The 18,672-nt window shown below is 39.2% G+C and overlaps 2 protein-coding genes and 2 pseudogenes across 4 annotated transcripts in view; 3 read left to right on the top strand and 1 right to left on the bottom strand.

The window, feature by feature from the left end:
- The window catches only part of LOC111344793 (fibroblast growth factor receptor 2), a 42,373-nt gene extending 36,857 nt beyond the window's left edge, over positions 1 to 5,516 (bottom strand). The window contains exons 1-3 of one of the 3 annotated variants that reach the window (XM_088733896.1): positions 5,124 to 5,516; positions 2,671 to 2,958; positions 1,878 to 2,201 (exon numbers count right to left, since the gene is read on the bottom strand). In XM_088733896.1, the coding sequence (XP_088590022.1) occupies positions 1,878 to 2,201; positions 2,671 to 2,958; positions 5,124 to 5,208 (697 nt within the window). In that variant the 5' untranslated portion in view covers positions 5,209 to 5,516. Of the gene's footprint in view, positions 1 to 123; positions 1,293 to 1,877; positions 2,202 to 2,670; positions 2,959 to 5,123 lie in introns of those variants that run through there. The other 2 variants (XM_088733895.1, XM_088733897.1) reach the window with 2 other exon arrangements.
- A 2,195-nt stretch (positions 5,517 to 7,711) lies between these two features.
- On the top strand, positions 7,712 to 9,332 carry LOC148724253 (uncharacterized; annotated as a pseudogene).
- Positions 9,333 to 9,411: 79 nt separating this feature from the next.
- LOC148724252 (kelch-like protein 38) lies at positions 9,412 to 12,877 on the top strand (annotated as a pseudogene).
- A 2,537-nt stretch (positions 12,878 to 15,414) lies between these two features.
- LOC111344790 (kelch-like protein 11) lies at positions 15,415 to 18,040 on the top strand. The gene has a single exon (XM_022952050.2). It carries the CDS (start codon positions 15,628 to 15,630, stop codon positions 17,437 to 17,439), a length of 1,812 nt encoding a protein of 603 aa, XP_022807785.2. The 5' UTR covers positions 15,415 to 15,627; the 3' UTR covers positions 17,440 to 18,040.
- The last annotated feature ends 632 nt before the right edge of the window (positions 18,041 to 18,672 follow it).

Genomic DNA, 18,672 nt, shown 5'->3' with positions numbered 1-18,672 from the left:
GAATTTGAACATATAAAAATGTTTGTACATGGCCCGAATTTTGGTATTAGCTACAATTCTATATTTGAACACCGTTGATAAACAGTTTATCAGGTTCTGCCCTACTAAAATAGGCAGTCTTACCATCTTCTTTAGCCTTCTTGAACAGTTTCATCTTCTTCTTTCTGCACTCCAGGATTTCTTTTGGAAGATCCGGTGATATCCCAAAGTCTTTTCCTTCCTTGTCGCCCGTCTGGAAAGGTGATGTCAGCAATCACATTGCTGAACACCATCGACTTACCAACCACAACATTGACTGGGACTTTGCGCAATGCCTAACCTACAGCACTGACTATTTTCAACGACTGACTCTGGAAAGCTGGTTTACTAACTTAGAACAGACTCCCCTAAACAGATGTCAACAACTACCCGCTCCATACAAACGACTCATTCACGACATAAACATCACAAATGACCGAAAAAGAACGACCTAACTTTACCGACAGATCGAAACAGACCAATCACGACCGACTTACGTCACTTGAGTCTTACAGCCAATAACATCACGGCAAAACCAACCGATCATTTCACACGAACTGGAATAAGAACATTCTACTGACAACAATCATTCACTTGACTCTGATGATGACTTCCGCACAGGTTGTCAAAACGTCAGTCACTACCACCGACAACAGTCCTTCTCAGGACTACACTCACCCGGACGATCAGACTACACCTTCACATTCTCTATATCGTTCACAGTCCTCTCAGTTTTCTTCTGAAATGATTCAAGACATTCAACCTTGGTTTGAAGAGAGCAGACTCTGGCATCCACAGATTTAACATGGTTCTCACGTTCTTCAAGTTTAGATTCTACTTTTCCAAGTTTGAATTCTACTGCTCCAGGTTTCTCTAATACGAGATCTAGTTTTGGCATAACCTGCTCCGCCATATTGGATGAGGACATCATTTCGTCTAATTTACAGCTTGTTCCCAAACTAGTAGATGAAGTGCACCTTATTTTTTTGTCTGGTGAGAGATCTTCTTCCGTAGATGAAGTTGAAAGATTCTTCCACGTTTTTCGTTTGTTAGAAGTGGCCATGCAAAGCTTCAAAAAGCAGAGCTGACACAAACATGTTTACTCTGTCATATTGCCCGACCCAGTCTCGTTTAGAAAGTTGTTGATTGTATGCGAAATAAAACCTTTGGGATAACCTGCACTGAGAAACTGTGAGAAATTTAGCAGTACGTATTGTGGAGCATTCAAATCCTGCTCACACCTCTGAACCTGCAAAACACTTGCAAGAAAATCCATCACATTCTTTCACTTGGCATGTTCTCTCCTCAGCAGAAACATTCCCCAAGTGTAGGATCGTCAAGGGGCTAATGATCCAATAACTCCCCCCCAGTTTGAACAAACAAGTTATTCCTTATGTCTCCAAACTTTTCCCATCGGGAATCACATAAGATATATATGTACGTGGAGACGATCATTATTTTCAACCGTGATGATGGCAAACAGCCAAAAACGTTTGGTTCAAACATTTTAATTTTTTCCTAATCTTTTAGCCTTGTATATAGAATATAACAAAAACTGTATTGTTCTATTATGAGGAAAGATAATCTCCTTCTTATGATCTTAATGGTTTACAAACATATCCTAAAGTATTGAAATTACCAGTAAGTCTAAAATCTATCTTGATCTACAAACTGCTTGCTTTTCAATCAACAGTCACATCAATGATGAAGATTTGAAGCTGCTCTTACAAAAAATCAGATTTGCTTCATTAGTTCTAATTTGCATTTTGCATTTTTAATGGAAACGTTACTGCAATAACATTATAGGCATGTCAGAATATGAAATTATGTTATTTCTGATGATTGTTACTGATACTCACCTTCAACTACTATCAAACGTGGATAGAAGGAAGATGCCGTATCCCTGTAGGTTACCTGGCACCTAAATGTTACACCCTCTCTTGGTGTAGGCTGTGCATTTATAATTGTAAGAACAGAATGCCCGTAAGATACAACAGTTTGCCTGTACATTGTGTCATCTTGACGAATTTCTACATGAGTTCCATTCTCTTCTCTAAACCACTTTAAGGTAAAGTACTTCTGGAAACTATTTTCAACCTTGACTTTGCAGGTGAAATTTGTGCTTGTACCAGCCCCTATGACTTTTACTTCAGGAGTCACTTCTGGATAACGTACAAGTTCCTCTGAAGACAAAATTTAGTTTAGACATATTACACTCAATCATTAACTGCCATACAGGATATCCCTTTGTTGCCTTAGTGGGCAGTCTTCATCTTCATTGGTACAAGTTGGATAGTTCCTTTTCCAAGTGCAGCTTACCTACTTAACTGGAAGGAATGGCTGCATTTTATCCTTGACAAACCCACAGATGAAGGTTGGAAAAAAAACATTTCATACAATTTTTCGACAACCTGCTGGAACAGTGATTATTCACAAGATGGGTAGACATGCATTCCTAACTTCTCTCCCCTGCCCTTTCCCTCTACACAAAAATGAAAATTCTCAAATGAAAGTTTGACTTAAAAATTGGCTCAAACTCATACCTCCCAGAAATCAGTTGGATACCTCAAACACATGTACACATTGAGGTTGAAGTAATTTCTAATTTAAAATTGGGAGTAAAAGTACTTCATATTTCAATTAGAGTTATACCTTTTCTAATGAAAGGCACCGTAGTCTGGCACCAAACCTTGGTACTTGAACCGCTTCTGGTTACACAGTCATACTGCCCATAATCGCTTGTTGTAATGTTGTGAATAGTGAAGACTTGCTTGTGAAGTGTAACTCTGCCTCCAACAGGTAATATATCATTGTTCAATAACAATGTCACGTTGGCATTTAGATCGGTTGTGTTACAATCAATTGTCATATCAGTGGTGCCATTCATTTCAATGATTACTAGTTTGAAAATAAAACAACTTGTAGCATTGACAGGCAAGCCTGTGAAACAAAAACACATGCCTAGTAAGTAAAATTATTACACGACTCGGGCAGCGAGAGGGCCAATAACTGAAATCAACCAATCAAAATGCTTTATTGCCGGTCCAATATTCTCTCAGTATTGGACCGGGCACCGTCCCGAATGGTCCCGAATGATACTGCACTTGTGTCCCTTTGAACTTCAGTCGTATAATAAATCTCTTATTAACCAAGCTTGCTCGGGACCGTACTGGAAAAATATCAGACCTTGGTCTTTTTTGTACAGACCCCGCTACGCTCGGTCCATACTGTCAAGACCTCGGGCCGATATTCTCCCAATACGGCCCTCACGCTTGGTTAATAAGATATTATTTTATACAATTCTTCCACAAGACTTGGTCCAAATTGTTAAGTGTAGTCAAAAACTCAAAAAATGTTCAGGCGATAAACTAGCATCTTGTCTGGAGTATTACCAATATTTCTGCAGTGGTCACTTTATGTACCAGCATAAGCTGCAGTTATAGTAAGTTTTGTGGTTTATGTGCAAACTAACAACTGCACCTATGAAGAATAAAGGCTGATAGTTTCTAAAGAAACTGTTAGGGGCTGTGTCGGTGGGGGTAAAGAAATAACTTGGATATAATATCACCAAAGTTGAAATGGTAAATTGGCCACTGTAACGATTACAAAAGCTGACGTTTCGAGCGGTAGCCCTTCGTCAGAGCAAATATGAAGGGCTAACGCTCGAAACGTCAGCTTTTGTAATCATTACGGTGGCCAATTTACCATTTCAACATTGATGATGTACCTATAAAGAACCTGTCTACTAACAATTTTGTTCAAATTCAGCACCATTTTTTGCCAATCAAAATAAATAAGTTTCATTAGCTTTTAATGAGAAACAAAAAAATTTAAATCCACATGCCTTGAGGAATTACCCTGTACCACCTGACTCCACAGAGAAAAACAAGCTTGTTACATTATAAGCTCTCAAGCCAGCACCTCATCCAAAGATTGCCTACCTAAGTTGTTTATTTTTATATTTGAATGAATTCTTCTTGTGAAAGGGAAGAAGTTCCAAAGACAACTACTTTGGAAATGTTACAGAGTAACCATGCTAATTTTCCAAAGGAGACAATTTAAGAGACATTAAACTAAAATGTGTAAATTAGAACAATAGATGGACTGGGATGACAGGAAGTGAGCACGTGAATGTATGTGTATGATCGTTTTACATCTGAACATAAGACAATACAGTTCAGAACCTTAACCAGCCTCTAATTAAAAGCCACTTACACCAGAAAACATTATAGTAAAATCCACATTTAAGTCTGACGAACAAGCATCAACTTCAGGTCTCTCCAAGGGCCACAAAATTATAATAATAATAATAGTTTATTGAAAAACCAATATTGCTGTCATAAGACTGAACTACACTGGTAATGCTATGAAATATCAAATGAAAAATTAAGAATTTCTAATTGAAGCCATAATGAAGGATTAAGAATTTCTAATTGAAGCCATAATGAAGGATTTTTTAAAATGATTGATGCGATAGCAGGGTTCAATAAAGAGTCTGGTATTTCTTAGTGGGTATCTTGTGTTAATGCTGAAAGCTGGCTTTTGCTCCCAAAATTATTGCCGTTACTAAAACTGTTTGTACTATTGATATACAAAAACAATGGCATGATGATGCCGTAGATCGGCGAAAGCTTGGAAAACTAAATTATCGTAGCATATGGACCTGGCCTCACTTGATTTCACATCTGACTTTATAACACTATTCAGGGGTCGACACTAACTTTTCAACTTACTAGCCAAGTGGCTAGTGACAACTTAGATGTTACAACAATTTCAGTTTGTTTACTAGCAAAACCGGCTAGGCTAGTGGAAATCGACAACCACTAGCCAAAACTCAATTTCTACTAGTTCGTGGCTAGTTGGCTACCGTTAGTGTCGAGCCCTGACTATGCTACTCAAGTACAACATCCAGCGCTTAATATACAGAAATCTTTCCATCGTCTCATGTCGGTCAAAGTTTAACATGACGAACGATAATCACAGTAGGATGGTCAATCCTCCACTATATACTCTCTGTTTAAAACCATTTCATTTCTTAAAGCTTAAAAACTGTCTATGTAGTTCTTGTCATAGTTAGAACTGAATGAAATAACATGTCCGCTCACCTGTTTGAAACGAAGAGAACATGGCAAGCACAACCACACACATCGGTCGGATGCTTTGAACATTCCGCGCTGAAGTCATTCTCATTAGAGAAATGCAAGGAGCCGTGTTTAGATATAACTTGATGACAGTTTTACCGTTTGAAAGATCGTACGTGCTTTATCGAGGCATAACGAAGAAAAGTCTCACTCAGCTGTGCATGACCGACATCTCACATCTGTATTTGGTTCGTCAGCGAGTTGTTTCCACCAGATTAATTTTTCAACTAAACAATTCAAACAAATAAATTCATATTTCCAGCTATTTTCAGGTTTACAAAGACACCATCGACGCAATACAAGTATGTCGACTCTGTCTCTAGTTAATCCAAGGGAAGGTACGTTTTTTATCGGGGGGGGGGGGGGTGAGCCGGGGTATTTTAGAAATTTTTTGCCAAAAAAGTCGTGGCCCTCCCACTTTCCAGATTGGATTAATGCATGACCCTTCATAAATGCCTAAACAAAAAGGATCTGACCCTCCCCCGACATCCTCCAAGACAAAAACAACCGGAAGTGAAAATAACTGACCGGAAGTGTTGCTCGCATAACTGTGTCTGCGCACAAAGCGGAGGCTCGAAAGGGTTATTTTGACCGCGCGGAGAATGAATTCCAAGATACACGCAAGCAAATTACTCGCGAGAGAAATAAACGATGGCGCGCGCGATCAGATCCGCGGCCGAGTTGTAAACAAACATGGTCGCCATGAGCGTTTCAAAATTGCCGGGTACCTCTATTCTTTCCAGCGGAATTGGCTGTTTGAGAAACAAAAATGGAAAGTTTACTTCTTGAAAGTGGGTAGGAAAATGTTTGGATGGCAGGACTTTTGCCGAAAGTGGTCAAAAAAAGTTTATTTAACGAGCTAAAGGAGGAAGGTGAAGTCAACACCCCCATCAATAAAGCCGCGACGAGTGTATTCGGTACGTCTTACTTTGTTCCGCGAAAAATTTAAGTGGATACCTCTGAGTGCTACGATTTGTTTCGCATTGAATTTGATTCCTAATAAAATGAAATGACCGAGAACTTTCCTAAACAACTCACCGAAAGATGGAAAGGAAAATGAAATCATTGTTGGATCCAGGATGGTTAACATTGACAGTATGTTTTATGAACGGAAATGGAGAAGTGTAAATGTTGCCATAAAAAAAAAAACAAAACAAACATAACTTTCAGTAAACAAGAGATCGTAAAAATGTAGATGAGACTTTAATTCTAATTCAACCAGAAACGGTAAAATTAAAGTAGAATATTCATCTTAAACTTGTGAGAAAGATTGTTGATAATTCACTCGATAAACTGTAAATTATAACTTCGAAAATGCAAACTCGCATTTTGTTAAGAAAGCATTGCAAAATTTGTTTTGCTTTCCATTTAAAACGGAATAATGAAAGTTCACGGCCATGACAGTGGCAAAGAGAAAAAAAGGAAATTGAAGCCAAGGCTTGTTCATACCTCTAGTACATTGAAAAATATAGAAATTCGCGAAATCTGTGACGATCAACAAATTACTGTTGTATATGAAACCCTGATTTCCGCTTAGTTTGACGCTCATGACAATCTGGAAGACGTCAAAGCAAATTCTTTTAACTCCAAATTGTTTTCACTCCTCCACTTCAAATTGCACACAAACAATTATACGGTCAATCATGGCAAATGTGCATCGCCGAATGAGGCCTTCGATCGAGCCATCTTCTCGGAACAACGACAGGATACCATCCAGACGTCCGATGGAAAGCTTCATCTTTCGACAAACATGGTCCAGAAGCTGGCAGATGCTGGTTTGTCTCATGTTACACTACAATCTCTGTACGAGAAACTCAACATTAACGGCCTCAATGTTGTACTGGCATTGGCGCCATCTGCAAAATCAACTTGTTATCATATCTCGAATTCCGCAAGAGAATTCTCTCCGGAATGTTCTTACATTTCCAACTGTCGTAACGGTAAGCAGTCTGAGTCTCAAACGATGACTTATTTTTCAGGAATGTGTAAAATCACGAAACAATGTGAATCCATCTTCAGTGCTTTCAATAAGACCTGGCACCCGCCGGAGCTCCGGCGGCTATTCTGTTGCGAGTCGCCGGGTATATTTCACCGCGCTCAAGTCGCAGTCGCCACGCTAAGTCGCAATCAAGTCGCTCTCCGGCGGGTGTTGTACCGAGGTAGCCACCTATTTCAAATCTTATTGAAAGCACTGCATCTTCAGGATGTACGATCTTTGCCGCGCTAAGGGCATCCACCGATTAATCACGCGGACAAGGACTCATCCTCGCGAAAATGAGCCCTGGAGTCAGCGGTATCGTTTAAAGCGCGTGACCGGATATAAAAGTGTGAGCTAAAATTGTAAAAACCGGAAATAAAGCTTGCTAAATTGATGAACTAATATCTCGAAAATGAGTTCGGTGACCTACCCTGATTTTTTGTGTACAAATTATTTTCATCATTACGCATTCCTGAAAAAAATTTTAAAAAAATTTATCTAGTGGAAAACTTTTTACATTTTAAAACAGCATTTTCCTATATAATTCAAGTTCTACCAGTTAGTTTTTTTTTATATCACGTATACAGATAGAGAATGTGATGATGTTAAATAAATTTGAAAAAAAAAAACTAGGTCACCGACTTGGTTTCTTAGATATCTTTCAAAAACTGAGTTTTAGAAGGTCTTTCAGCACTACTGTACTGTTGCCATGGCAACAGATGATGCATGACGAGCCCCCTTAAAAGATTGCCCTAACATAGTGTTAAGGATATGTCAAGTCATTATCCCGATGATAATTTTGACAGTCCTGATATCTTTTACTGATTGGCACTTGCTGTTAATTGTGGAAAACCCTTTCGAGCCTCCTTAATTGCGTGGCGTTGCACGGTGAAAACTTGAAAATGGCAAGGATGTGCGAGGAATAGAAAGAGGGAAATGCGCTTGTGGAGAATGTCGGGATTTCATGAGGTCAGATGGAGCAACTTGTGGTTATTGTGGCTGTTTGCCGACTCGCCATTCTAAAAAGGTTTCCCGCTACTCCTCTGACTCTGTTGATAGCACATCGGGTGAGGGAACAAGTGAAAGTACAAGTCCAGAGAAGTGGAAACATGAAGATCTGGGGTGGTTCCCGAACCCAAAGGGCGAATATATTGAGTTCTCAAATAGCATTTTGTGAGAAAGGTGAGCTTTATATTGACTATATGGGCGAATGCCGTGTAAAGAGAGAAGTGGCAAACTATGTAAATTTTGCGAGAAGGATGAGACTACCAGCGCTCCACTTCCAACTCGACGACCATATCCCGACTATGGCAAGCTACCAAACTTCCATTATCTCTCTTGGGGTACAACTCCCACCGATGACCGTGAGCCGGATGACTTCCAGCCTCGAGCTCAGATTAAGCGATTGTTTGAGGAATGTGAACTAGTCAGTGGGACAGTGAGGCTATTAGAAGGTTTTCAGATAAATACATTGTCCCCGAAAAGCTTGTAGCGGAGTATGTTGAGCACCTTGCCCAGATAAAAATGCGCAAAGAGAAGAAGAAAGAGGAGACTGAAACTGGAGCGAATGGAACGGCTGAACCGGGAGTACAATGACATTGACTGGCTCTCCGATAAGCTTTCGTCGTTGAGGGTGGATGAACTATCCTTGAACTTTTCCCATCACAAGATCACCTTCAACGTGAAGAAAGCTGAAAAAGTCGCAATGATAAAAGCGCACATTGGTAGCTTGCTGTACAATTTAATGGGGGCGTCAACAACCTCGGAAGCCCCCACTCAGAAATGTACAGCAACAAGTGACCTCGTCGCTTTCCGAGGTGGAAACTGACTCGCAAAGTGATGTGGTAGATCGAGTTCTCGGTTCAAGCCCGAGTAGCTCAAGCAACGAATCGTCACCGGACACTAATTTTATACCAGAGCCCCGCGCGGAAACATTACCGACGTCAAAATATGGACGAAAGCGGGCACGGGTCGAGAGAGACATTTACGTTAGTTGGGACAAGATAGTTTTTAGACATAATATTTCGACATCTGTTTAAAATGGTGTAGATTGATTTAGACTGGTAGCTTTTCTTGTATATATAAGTTTTAGGTTTCTTTACACTTCGCGTGTTTGGTAACAAATAATTAAAAGTCAACTAACCGACGTGGAGTAGTTTTTTCCTTGCCAAAAAAAAAAAACTATGACCCTCCCCCGGCTGCGTATCAAACAGGTTTGACCCTCCCCAATTTGTAAAATATTTACTAATGACCCTCCCCTCCGAAGCCCCGGCCCACCTCCTCCCCCCCAATAAAAAACGTACCTTCCCGAAACTTGTAATTTTCTGTGACTTTCTGTGTCAATTTGGCGCGCCCGCTGTACGTGCCGCGTTGACGTACCGACCGTGAAGGACTGGAATTGTTTTCATTTCGCATCGTTCCTGCCTGAATGCAATGCAATCTCTATCTATGCTTCTTCTTCTTCTTTGAGTGCCAGCGGGTATTTCCAATTTCTTATCCACACTACCAACCCACTTTTTAGTACAAATGAATAAAGGCTGATAGTTTCGAAAGAAACTGTTTGGGGCTGCGTCGGTGGGAGTAACGAAATAATTTGGATATATCAACAAAGTTGAAGTGGTAAATTGGCGACCGTAACGATGGCCAATTTTTAGTACTTTTGCGTTGTGCCAAGATGAATTCCCTCGCAGAACCAGTCACAGTGTCCGAAAAGCACGATTTTTGTGAGGAAATGATGAAACGCCTCGATCTCCTGCGAAGAAACGAACACTTTTGTGATGTGATTCTAGAAGTTGGTTTGGGTGATGATCAAGCACGTTTGAAGTGTCACAAAATCGTGTTGTGTGCAGCTAGTCCGTTCTTTTACAACACTTTGAACAATGACATGAAAGAAAATAAAGAGGGTGTGATCAAACTGAAACAGACTAGCGAAAGTATGAAGTACTGGAGTATGTTTACACAGGACAAGTCGATGTCAATGAAAACAACAGTTATGAGCTCTTGGCAGCGGGAGATTATTTTTTTATCTCAAGCTTGAAAGATTTTACAGCTGTTGTTTGCTCAGATCCATGTCGAAATTTACAACTTCCTTATTCATTACAAGATCACTATAATTTATACAGAATGCGGTGCTCGTGCTTATTTGAATTGCATAGTTGTGCGTGCTGTGCAAGTGCGAAGGTGATAATTACATAGTGTAACACAGCTACCTTTATTTTGGAAAAACTGAATGTTTCGAACTGCATTTTTGCATATTATTCAGCTTTAAAGTACCCGTGTGAAACATTGAAAAAAGGAACTAAGGACCTCATTCATGCTCACTTTGAAGCGGTCACAAAGTCAGAAGGGTTTTTTAATTTGAGTGTTGATCAAGTGGAAGAGTGGATTTCCAGTGATGGAATAATCGTAGATGGCGAAGAGCAGGTCTTTGAAATAATTCTTAGATGGTTTGAAGCAGGTGGGAGGAAAGAGAACACAATTTTTATGACTTTCTGCGTCACGTTCGATGTGTTTATGTACCTCCTAACTATCTTTTCCAAGTCATTTTACATTACCCCTTGGTGAAGGAAGATTCCAAGTGCTTGCTTTTAGTATTAGATGCTATGAAGATGGCTTTTAGTGGAACAGAAGAATGCTTTTTTTACTTGTCACCCAGAAGTTGTCTAAAAAAGCACGAATGTGTCATATTTATGGCATTTAGGCGGGACACTCGGACATCTGATAATATCCGATCATTGCGCTACCTTCCTACACGCGACGAATGGCGTGAATTTAGGTTACACGAGGAACTATGTGGTGAAATTTCTTATCACTGTGCAAGTGCGTGTTATGGTAAATTGTATGTCATGGTAGACAGCAACACACAGCATTACTCACGGGGGAAGGAGAGGAACTTGTCCGTGCATAGTCTCCCTTGCAGCCCTTTCCGGCGTCGTCACGCAAGCGAAAACTCCCCCACCAACGGCTGCTCAATCAGCGTGGGGGAGTTTTCGCTTGCGTGACAACGCCGGAAAGGGCTGCAAGGGAGACTAGTCTATGCGTTACAACCCAAAAATTAATAAATGGGATACTGTGCAGTTTCCTGAAAATGCCCTCCAAGGATTCGCAGTGGTCACGTTCCAGGGTTTCTTGTTTGTTATCGGTGGGAAAAATCATTATGGAGGAGAGGTTAACACTGTTCAAAAATACAATCTTGAGACCAAGCATGGCAGGAGGTAGCCCCCCCCCCCCCCCCAGAGTAATTCAAGATCCAAAGTTTGTGCAGTGGCCTGTGAAAGCTACATTTATGCAACTGGAGGTAGTGGGTACCTTAAAACGTTTGACAGATTTGATCCAAGAACAAACGGTTGGGAAGAGTGTCCCTCCATTCTTTCAGGCAGAGAGAATGCTGGTGGTGTATCCATCGAATAAAAACTGTTTATATTTCGACGACTACAACCTAATTCAACAGTAGGGGAGCCTTGTGAAATGTATGACTCAGCTTCAAACACTTGGACTGGCATCCCCAGCATGGTTGCCCCAAGAGGCCCAGCAAGCGCAGTAAGTTTCAGAGGAAAGATTTCTGTTCTGGGACGTTTTCGAAATGAAGAGAGAGTTGAAGAGAGGAAGCCATGTCTGAAAGTTTACGACCCCAATGTTGACAACTGGGATAACTGTAAGGATATTCGCATAGATGAGGATTATTCCAGGCACACAATTTCCTGTATCAGAATATTAAAAAATGTTTTCTACAATTACCCCAAAAAGGTTTATTTTTAGGGAAGCTTTTTCTACTTTGCTGTAATTGTAAAAATTGATTTAAAGTTATGTTATTCTTTTTGCAATATTACTTCCAGAGATACTTAATCTCTTTTAAAATTTGTACAAGGCCTTCATTCTGCTGCACATTTATTATTATTGTTCTTTGATATGGTATTTTTGTGGGATGCATAACAGTGAAGAGCTGGAAGCACTTAACAAATGTTTACTTAGATTTATATTAACAGATTACAGTTCTGGCTACAGGACCCTGCATAGTAAGGTTGAAATAGCTTCGCTGTACAAAAAGCATATTCAAAACTTATTACATTAATTTACTAAAGCTTATTCTTCAGTCAGTATCCTACCTATGTTAGAAATATGTATATTACTCGCTGTACAAACTATAATTTGCATGGCAGCCACTTGTTGTCTCTTAGAAAGCCTAGAACTAACACCTATAGACTACTTTCCTTCTCATATTTTTCTGCCAAGCAATGAAAGCCAAGCAATGGTATGCTCTTCCTGATGGATTAGGACTAGTACTTTTTCTGATTATAAGACATGTACAAAGCCTGGATACCTTTGCCAAGTGACACTCCTCGCATCACAATTAAAGAATGTAAATATAATATGGGGCGACCACGAAACAGGCTTGTAGGGATGAACTTGTAGTTTACTTGTCTTTTTCCTCCCACAATATATATATAATGTACATATGCTACATATGCCTGCTTTCAATAATGTTGCAATTTTAAGATAGTCATCAAAAAATATGCCTTTTCTTTTCTTTTCTTGTCAAGTAGTGACCTTTTGATGAGAAAAGAAGACATATAATATTTATTTTCAATTTTTTTCCCTTTGTTTTTCTTTTGTTTATGTTTTTAATTCTCAAAGATATCAGAAAATTATATAACCACTCTAAAATTCCAGAGGAAATAAAGGTTATGTATCTAAAATTCCAAGAGGAAGTAAAGGTGTTTGCATGTAAGCCCTCTTCTAAGTCATGTGCCTTGGTTCCTTTACCTGCAATGGTTCTAAAGGGCTGTTTCTCAGTGTTGCTACCTACAATAACTAAGTTTGTCAATTTGTCTCTCTCAACTGGCAGAATGCCTGATGCATTGAAAGTCGCTGCCTTATCTGCGTCCCTGAAGAAACCTGATGCTGACTTCAAACAGTTTTCAAATTTTCGTTCTATCTCCAATCTGACACTAATCTCAAAGATCATTGAGAAAGCCGTTGCTGAACAATTGACTGACTATGTAAAGACATACCATCTTGATGTGATGTATCAGTCTGCCTTCAAGGTCTTGCACTTGACTGAGATGGCCTTAATAAAAGTACAAAATGACATACTGCGTGCTGTTGATGATAACAAGTCGGTTACACTCCTTCTACTTGACTTGTCCTCAGCCTTTGATACGGTTGACCATTTGATACTGTTATCTAGACTCTCTCATTGTTTTGGTATAAAGGGTAATGCCCTTGCTTAGTTTGATTCATATCTTAAATCTCGCAAACAGTTTGTGCAAATTAAGATTGTCAGTCATCACAACGTTGTTTAGCACATGGGGTGCCTCAAGGATCTGTGTTAGGTCCCTTGCTGTATTTATTATATACATCTCCGATTGCTGATATTATCAATTTTCATAGTCTACAGTACCATTTGTATGCTGATGATTCTCAACTTTACATTTCTTTTAAAACTGACTGCTTTGCTGACCTCGCTCAAGCTAAGTCATCTGTTGAGCTATGTGTCAAAGATATTGACTGGTGGATGACAAATAACATGCTAAAGCTCAATCAGGAGAAAACTGAACTGATTGTAATTAGTTCAAAATTCCACCTAAAGCCTGCCATTTCATATGTGTCAGTTGGTGATAAACAAATACTCCCCAAATCTTCAGCTAGGAATCTCAGTGTCATATTTGACGAATGCTGTAATATGGTGGAACATATAAATAAGATCTGCAAAACATCGTACTACCACTTAAGGAACATTTCTAAAATTAGGAAGTACCTCACTGAGGAAACTATGGAAATTCTTGTTCATGCATTTGTTAGTTCAAAACTAGACTATTGTAACTCTATTGTATGGCCTCCCTACGCATATGATAAGTAGTTTGCAGTCTGTGCAAAACACGGCTGCTCGTATCGTTACTTTAACCAAGAAATTTGATCATATCACCCCTCTATTGATTCAACTGAATTGGTTACCTGTTCACTTTCGGATTCTTTTTAAAGTTTTATTGATAATTACAGGGCCCTAAATGGTATGGCACCATTTTATATCACGGAATTACTTAGTTATCGTACATGTTCACTTAAAACATACGGAGACAGGGCCTTTTCCGTTGCTGCACCTAAACTCTGGAATGAGCTGCCATTAGATCTTAGAAGTTTAGATACACTTAATTTATTCAAGAAACACTTAAAGACTGATCTTTTTAAAAAAGCATATAATGTTTAACTTTTTAATAATTTGGAATAGGATTTACTGTGATATTTTTATAAATAAGTCTGCAAATAGGTTTCTAATTTATTCATATTTTATTACCAGTGGGATCTTTTTAATTATTTTAATATTATGAATTGTAAAGCACTTTGGTCAATTAGTGGAGTTAGCGCTATATAAACTATGTTAAATTAAAATTAAATTAAATTATGTATGTATCTATTTTTTTTGCAGGCTTTTAGCACCTTTTAGCCAGTAGGTCATGCAGCAGTCTCCTTTGGAGCCTTCTCTAGCAAAAGGGAATTGTGAATGGCTGTCTACCCTTGTCAGACCTTAGATTTTGAGGTTTTAACCTTTGCATAGCCCAGTACTGATATCTATTTTTTATGTTTTATCCACTTTTCATTGAATTCCCCCGAGGGAATTTTTTCTAGGCCAGTTAACACCCATTTTTGGTTTTTAGTCTCTTAAATAAATCTTGTAGTACTTGCATTCACTACGACTGGTTTCATGGGTACTGCTTAGTGGTATTTTGGTTTTATTGTCATCCATGAATGAAGTCTAATCTAACAGAGGATATTTACAAGGAGCTCCTTATGCTCACTGGTCCCATTACTGATAATGCCTTTCAGAGCACTAACATTATTTCGTTTGTTGAACAATGTAGTTCAAATCTAAGTTTAAACTAATATTTGTGCATTGTGGACGTAGTTACCAAATGTCAGCACCAAGATAAAAGCTAGTCTTAGAAATATTAATTGAAACAGAACTTATTGAATTAGGAGTCTATACCTCATCTATTCCCCCATCCTCTTCATTCGTACTCCAAGCTCATAGTTTTCCTCAAGCTTGGCCCTCAGAAGCTGTCAGCAACTTGAAACAGATAATGTCCATTGAAAAATACCCGTTCAATTCATAGTGTCATACCAGGTGAAGGCTATTGGTTTGTCGACAAGTTGTTTATATCCGATTAATTTTTCAATAGAATAATCCAAACAAATAACTGCATATTTACAATCGTATAACCACAAAACACCATCGACGCATACAAGTATATCTGAACTGCCTCCTATGTACTCTAAATTGTCACATTCACTTTTTTCATAATTTTTTTGTGTCAACTATAAGCGCGCCCGCTGTACGTGCCGTATCGACCGTGAAGGACTGGAGAGATGCTTTCTCTTCGCATCGTTCACAGCTGCAATCTCTTTATAAGCTGCTTCTTCCTCGTGTGAGGTGTCTCCAACTTATAATCCGAATTACCGACCCAGTTTGTACTATTTTAGTCTAGTTCCAAGATGGATTCTCTCGGAGAACCAGTCATAGTGTCCGAAAAGCACGATTTTTGTGAGGAAATGATGAAACGCCTCGATCTCCAGCGAAGAAACGAACACTTTTGTGATGTGATTCTAGAAGTTGGTTCAGGTAATTATCAAGCACGTTTGAAGTGTCACAGAATCGTGTTGTGTGCAGCAAGTCCGTTCTTTTATAACGCTTTGAATAATGACATGAAAGAGAAGAAAGAAGGTGTGATCAAACTGAAACAGACAAGCAAAAGTATGAAAGAAGTACTAGAGTATGTTTACACAGGACAAGTCGATGTCAATGAAAACAACGCTTATGAGCTCTTGGCAGCGGGAGACTATTTTTTGATTCCAAGCTTAAAAGACGTTTCGGCTACTTTTATTTTGAAAAAGCTAAGTGCTTTGAACTGTGTCACTGCATATTACTCAGCCATCAAGTATCGGTGTGAAAAATTAAAGAAAGGAACCAAGGAGTTTATTCATACCCACTTTGAAGCGGTTACAAAATCCAAAGGATTTTTGAATTTGAGCGTTGAGCAAGTGGAAGAGTGGATTTCCAGTGATGAAATAATTGTAGATGGCGAAGAGCGGGTCTTTGAAATAATTCTTAGATGGTTCGAGGCTCGTAAGGGAAGGAATCAGCGACATTTTTACGACTTGTTACGTCACGTTCGATGTGTTTATGTGCCACATGACTATCTGTTCAAGGTCATGCTACCTCATCCTTTTGTGAACAAACATTCTAAGTGCTCGACTTTAGTACTGGAAGCTATGAAGATGGCTTTTAATGGAACAGGAGAGTGTTTCTTCTCCCAGTCACCGAGAAACTGCCTAAAAACTCATGAAGATGCCATTTTTGCCGCATTTGCACTAGAGAATAATAACAGGCATGGCCAAGTATACTTATTATGTTACATTCCTTTGCTGGATGAGTGGCGTCAACTTGATCCTCCCGAGGAAATTAAGCAAAAAAACTTTGATGTTCTTACTAGTGCTTATCATGGAAAATGGTATCTTCTAGGAGAAGACAACAGAAATCGTAGGGGAAGAAATCCACTTGGTACAAGACCTTCCCCTATAAAACTTGCACAGCGTTACAACCCAGTACTAAACCGATGGGATCCTGTTCAGAGCCCTTTAAAAGTGCTTCGTGGATTTGCTGTTGTTACATTCCAAGGTTTCTTGTTTGTAATTGGAGGGGAAACTGAGAATGGCCTCAGACTGAACACTGTACAAAGGTACAATTCTGAAACAAACATCTGGCAGGAGATATCACCTCTGAGCAGTCCCAGATCAAACCTCTGTGCATTGGCTGATGAACAATTCATGTACGCTATCGGGGGAAATGAATATCTTAAAACTGTTGAAAGATTTAATCAGAGAACTAACACTTGGGAAAAGTGTCCTTCCATTCTTACAGGCAGACAGAATGCTGGTGGAGCAGCCATTAAACAAAAACTGTTTGTATTTGGAGGACTTCAACCAAACTCAACTGCTGGACATCCATTTGAAATGTACAATTCATCTTCCAACACATGGACTGGCATTCCAAGTGTGGTTGCACCAAGGGGCCGTGTGAGTGCCGTGAGTTTCAAAGGAAAGATTTACGTGTTAGGATGCTTTCAAAATGAACAGGGAAGGGAAGAAAACAAACAGTGTCTGAAGATCTATGATGTTGATCAGAATGACTGGAAGGACTGCAAAGACATTCATATTTCTGGTGACTATAGATGCACACTTTCTTGCATTAGGGTATTAAGCAACGTTGCATGTTCATATCGCACTAATCAGACATATTTCATATGAAACTTGTTAATTATGTTGACATAAATGTTAATGAGAGAAGCAAATCAGGTAGGTTGAACACACAGGGAAGTATTATGGGTTGAAAATACAGGGAAGTATCATGGGTTGAACACACAGGGAAGTATTATGCCAAGTGAGTGTGAATACCTGTTACCATAAGGAGAATAATCTCTTCTTTCAATACATTTTTAACCTCCAGCTGTGTATCCTTGTATCATCCACACTTTCATGAATGCATTGGAATGGAAAACTGCACTGATTTGAGCTTCAGGCCGCTTTTATTCTTGGACAAACGTCGTGACTAGTGTGGGGATTCGGTATGCAAATTTTTTGATGCGATACCACGACCTCAGGAGTCTGGACAAAGCATGCATCTTGTTAAAGATGGCGGACCATCTTTATCTACAAGCTCCCCATAATATTACTTTGATTGATATTACCAGTAATTGAGGGTGCTTATAAAGGCGTATGAAAACGACAGAAAGCAGAAAAGCCTTTCTGACGGAGACATTACAAACAAATGCGAAAGAGGAAGTGAAAAGTAACACCAAAAAATGAAACAGTTGAAAAATAAACAGTAAAACTAAGAAAAAAAAAAAAACCGATGAAATAATGTTAGAAAACAATTGTAATAGAATCTTGCACTAAGAACTGACATACCTACCCTTGACGGTGTGGACACGCGTGAAGCACTTACAATTTTGAATAAAAGATCTAATCATCCTTCTTAATTGCCTTTGTAGCGCATAGCTGTAATCTAGAAAGATACACTAACAGACCGCAAATGTACTAGACTGCGAGAATACATGACTTGCGTGTGAAATTATAGGCTTTTAGTTTTCGAGACATGACAAAAGCAACAATGTCACTGAGTTAACAAGGCAGATTTTCTTTTTCAATCAAACAATATGAACCCTTTTTGTAATTGTCCTTCCCCTTCACAGTAGCATTATTGGATTTGGAAGAAATCCTCTGTGACATTCGTCAATCAACAGTTAAACATCTGATTTATTCGGGAAAAGGTCACATCACCCTGTCTGACATTTCCCTTCATGAAGGTTTGGAGTCATTTCTTGAGATCAGCTTCCTTCTGGACTTGATGGTACTCCGCTCTAGGAGCGATATATGACGATCTCTCCGATAAGTCAGAATTACTTGATTTATACATTTGTCTCGTCATCTGGCGCGTATCCGGCATAAACACCGGCTGGTGACAATTACAAACTGATTACT

This window comes from Stylophora pistillata, chromosome 9 (genome assembly GCF_964205215.1).
Source record: "Stylophora pistillata chromosome 9, jaStyPist1.2, whole genome shotgun sequence".
NCBI lineage: Eukaryota > Metazoa > Cnidaria > Anthozoa > Scleractinia > Pocilloporidae > Stylophora > Stylophora pistillata.
This window is presented reverse-complemented; position numbering and strand designations above follow the sequence as displayed.

What these genes read in the sequence shown, in the direction of transcription:
- LOC111344790 (XM_022952050.2), top strand. Translation starts at nt 15,628, where the DNA reads ATGGATTCTCTCGGAGAACCAGTCATAGTGTCCGAAAAGCACGATTTT.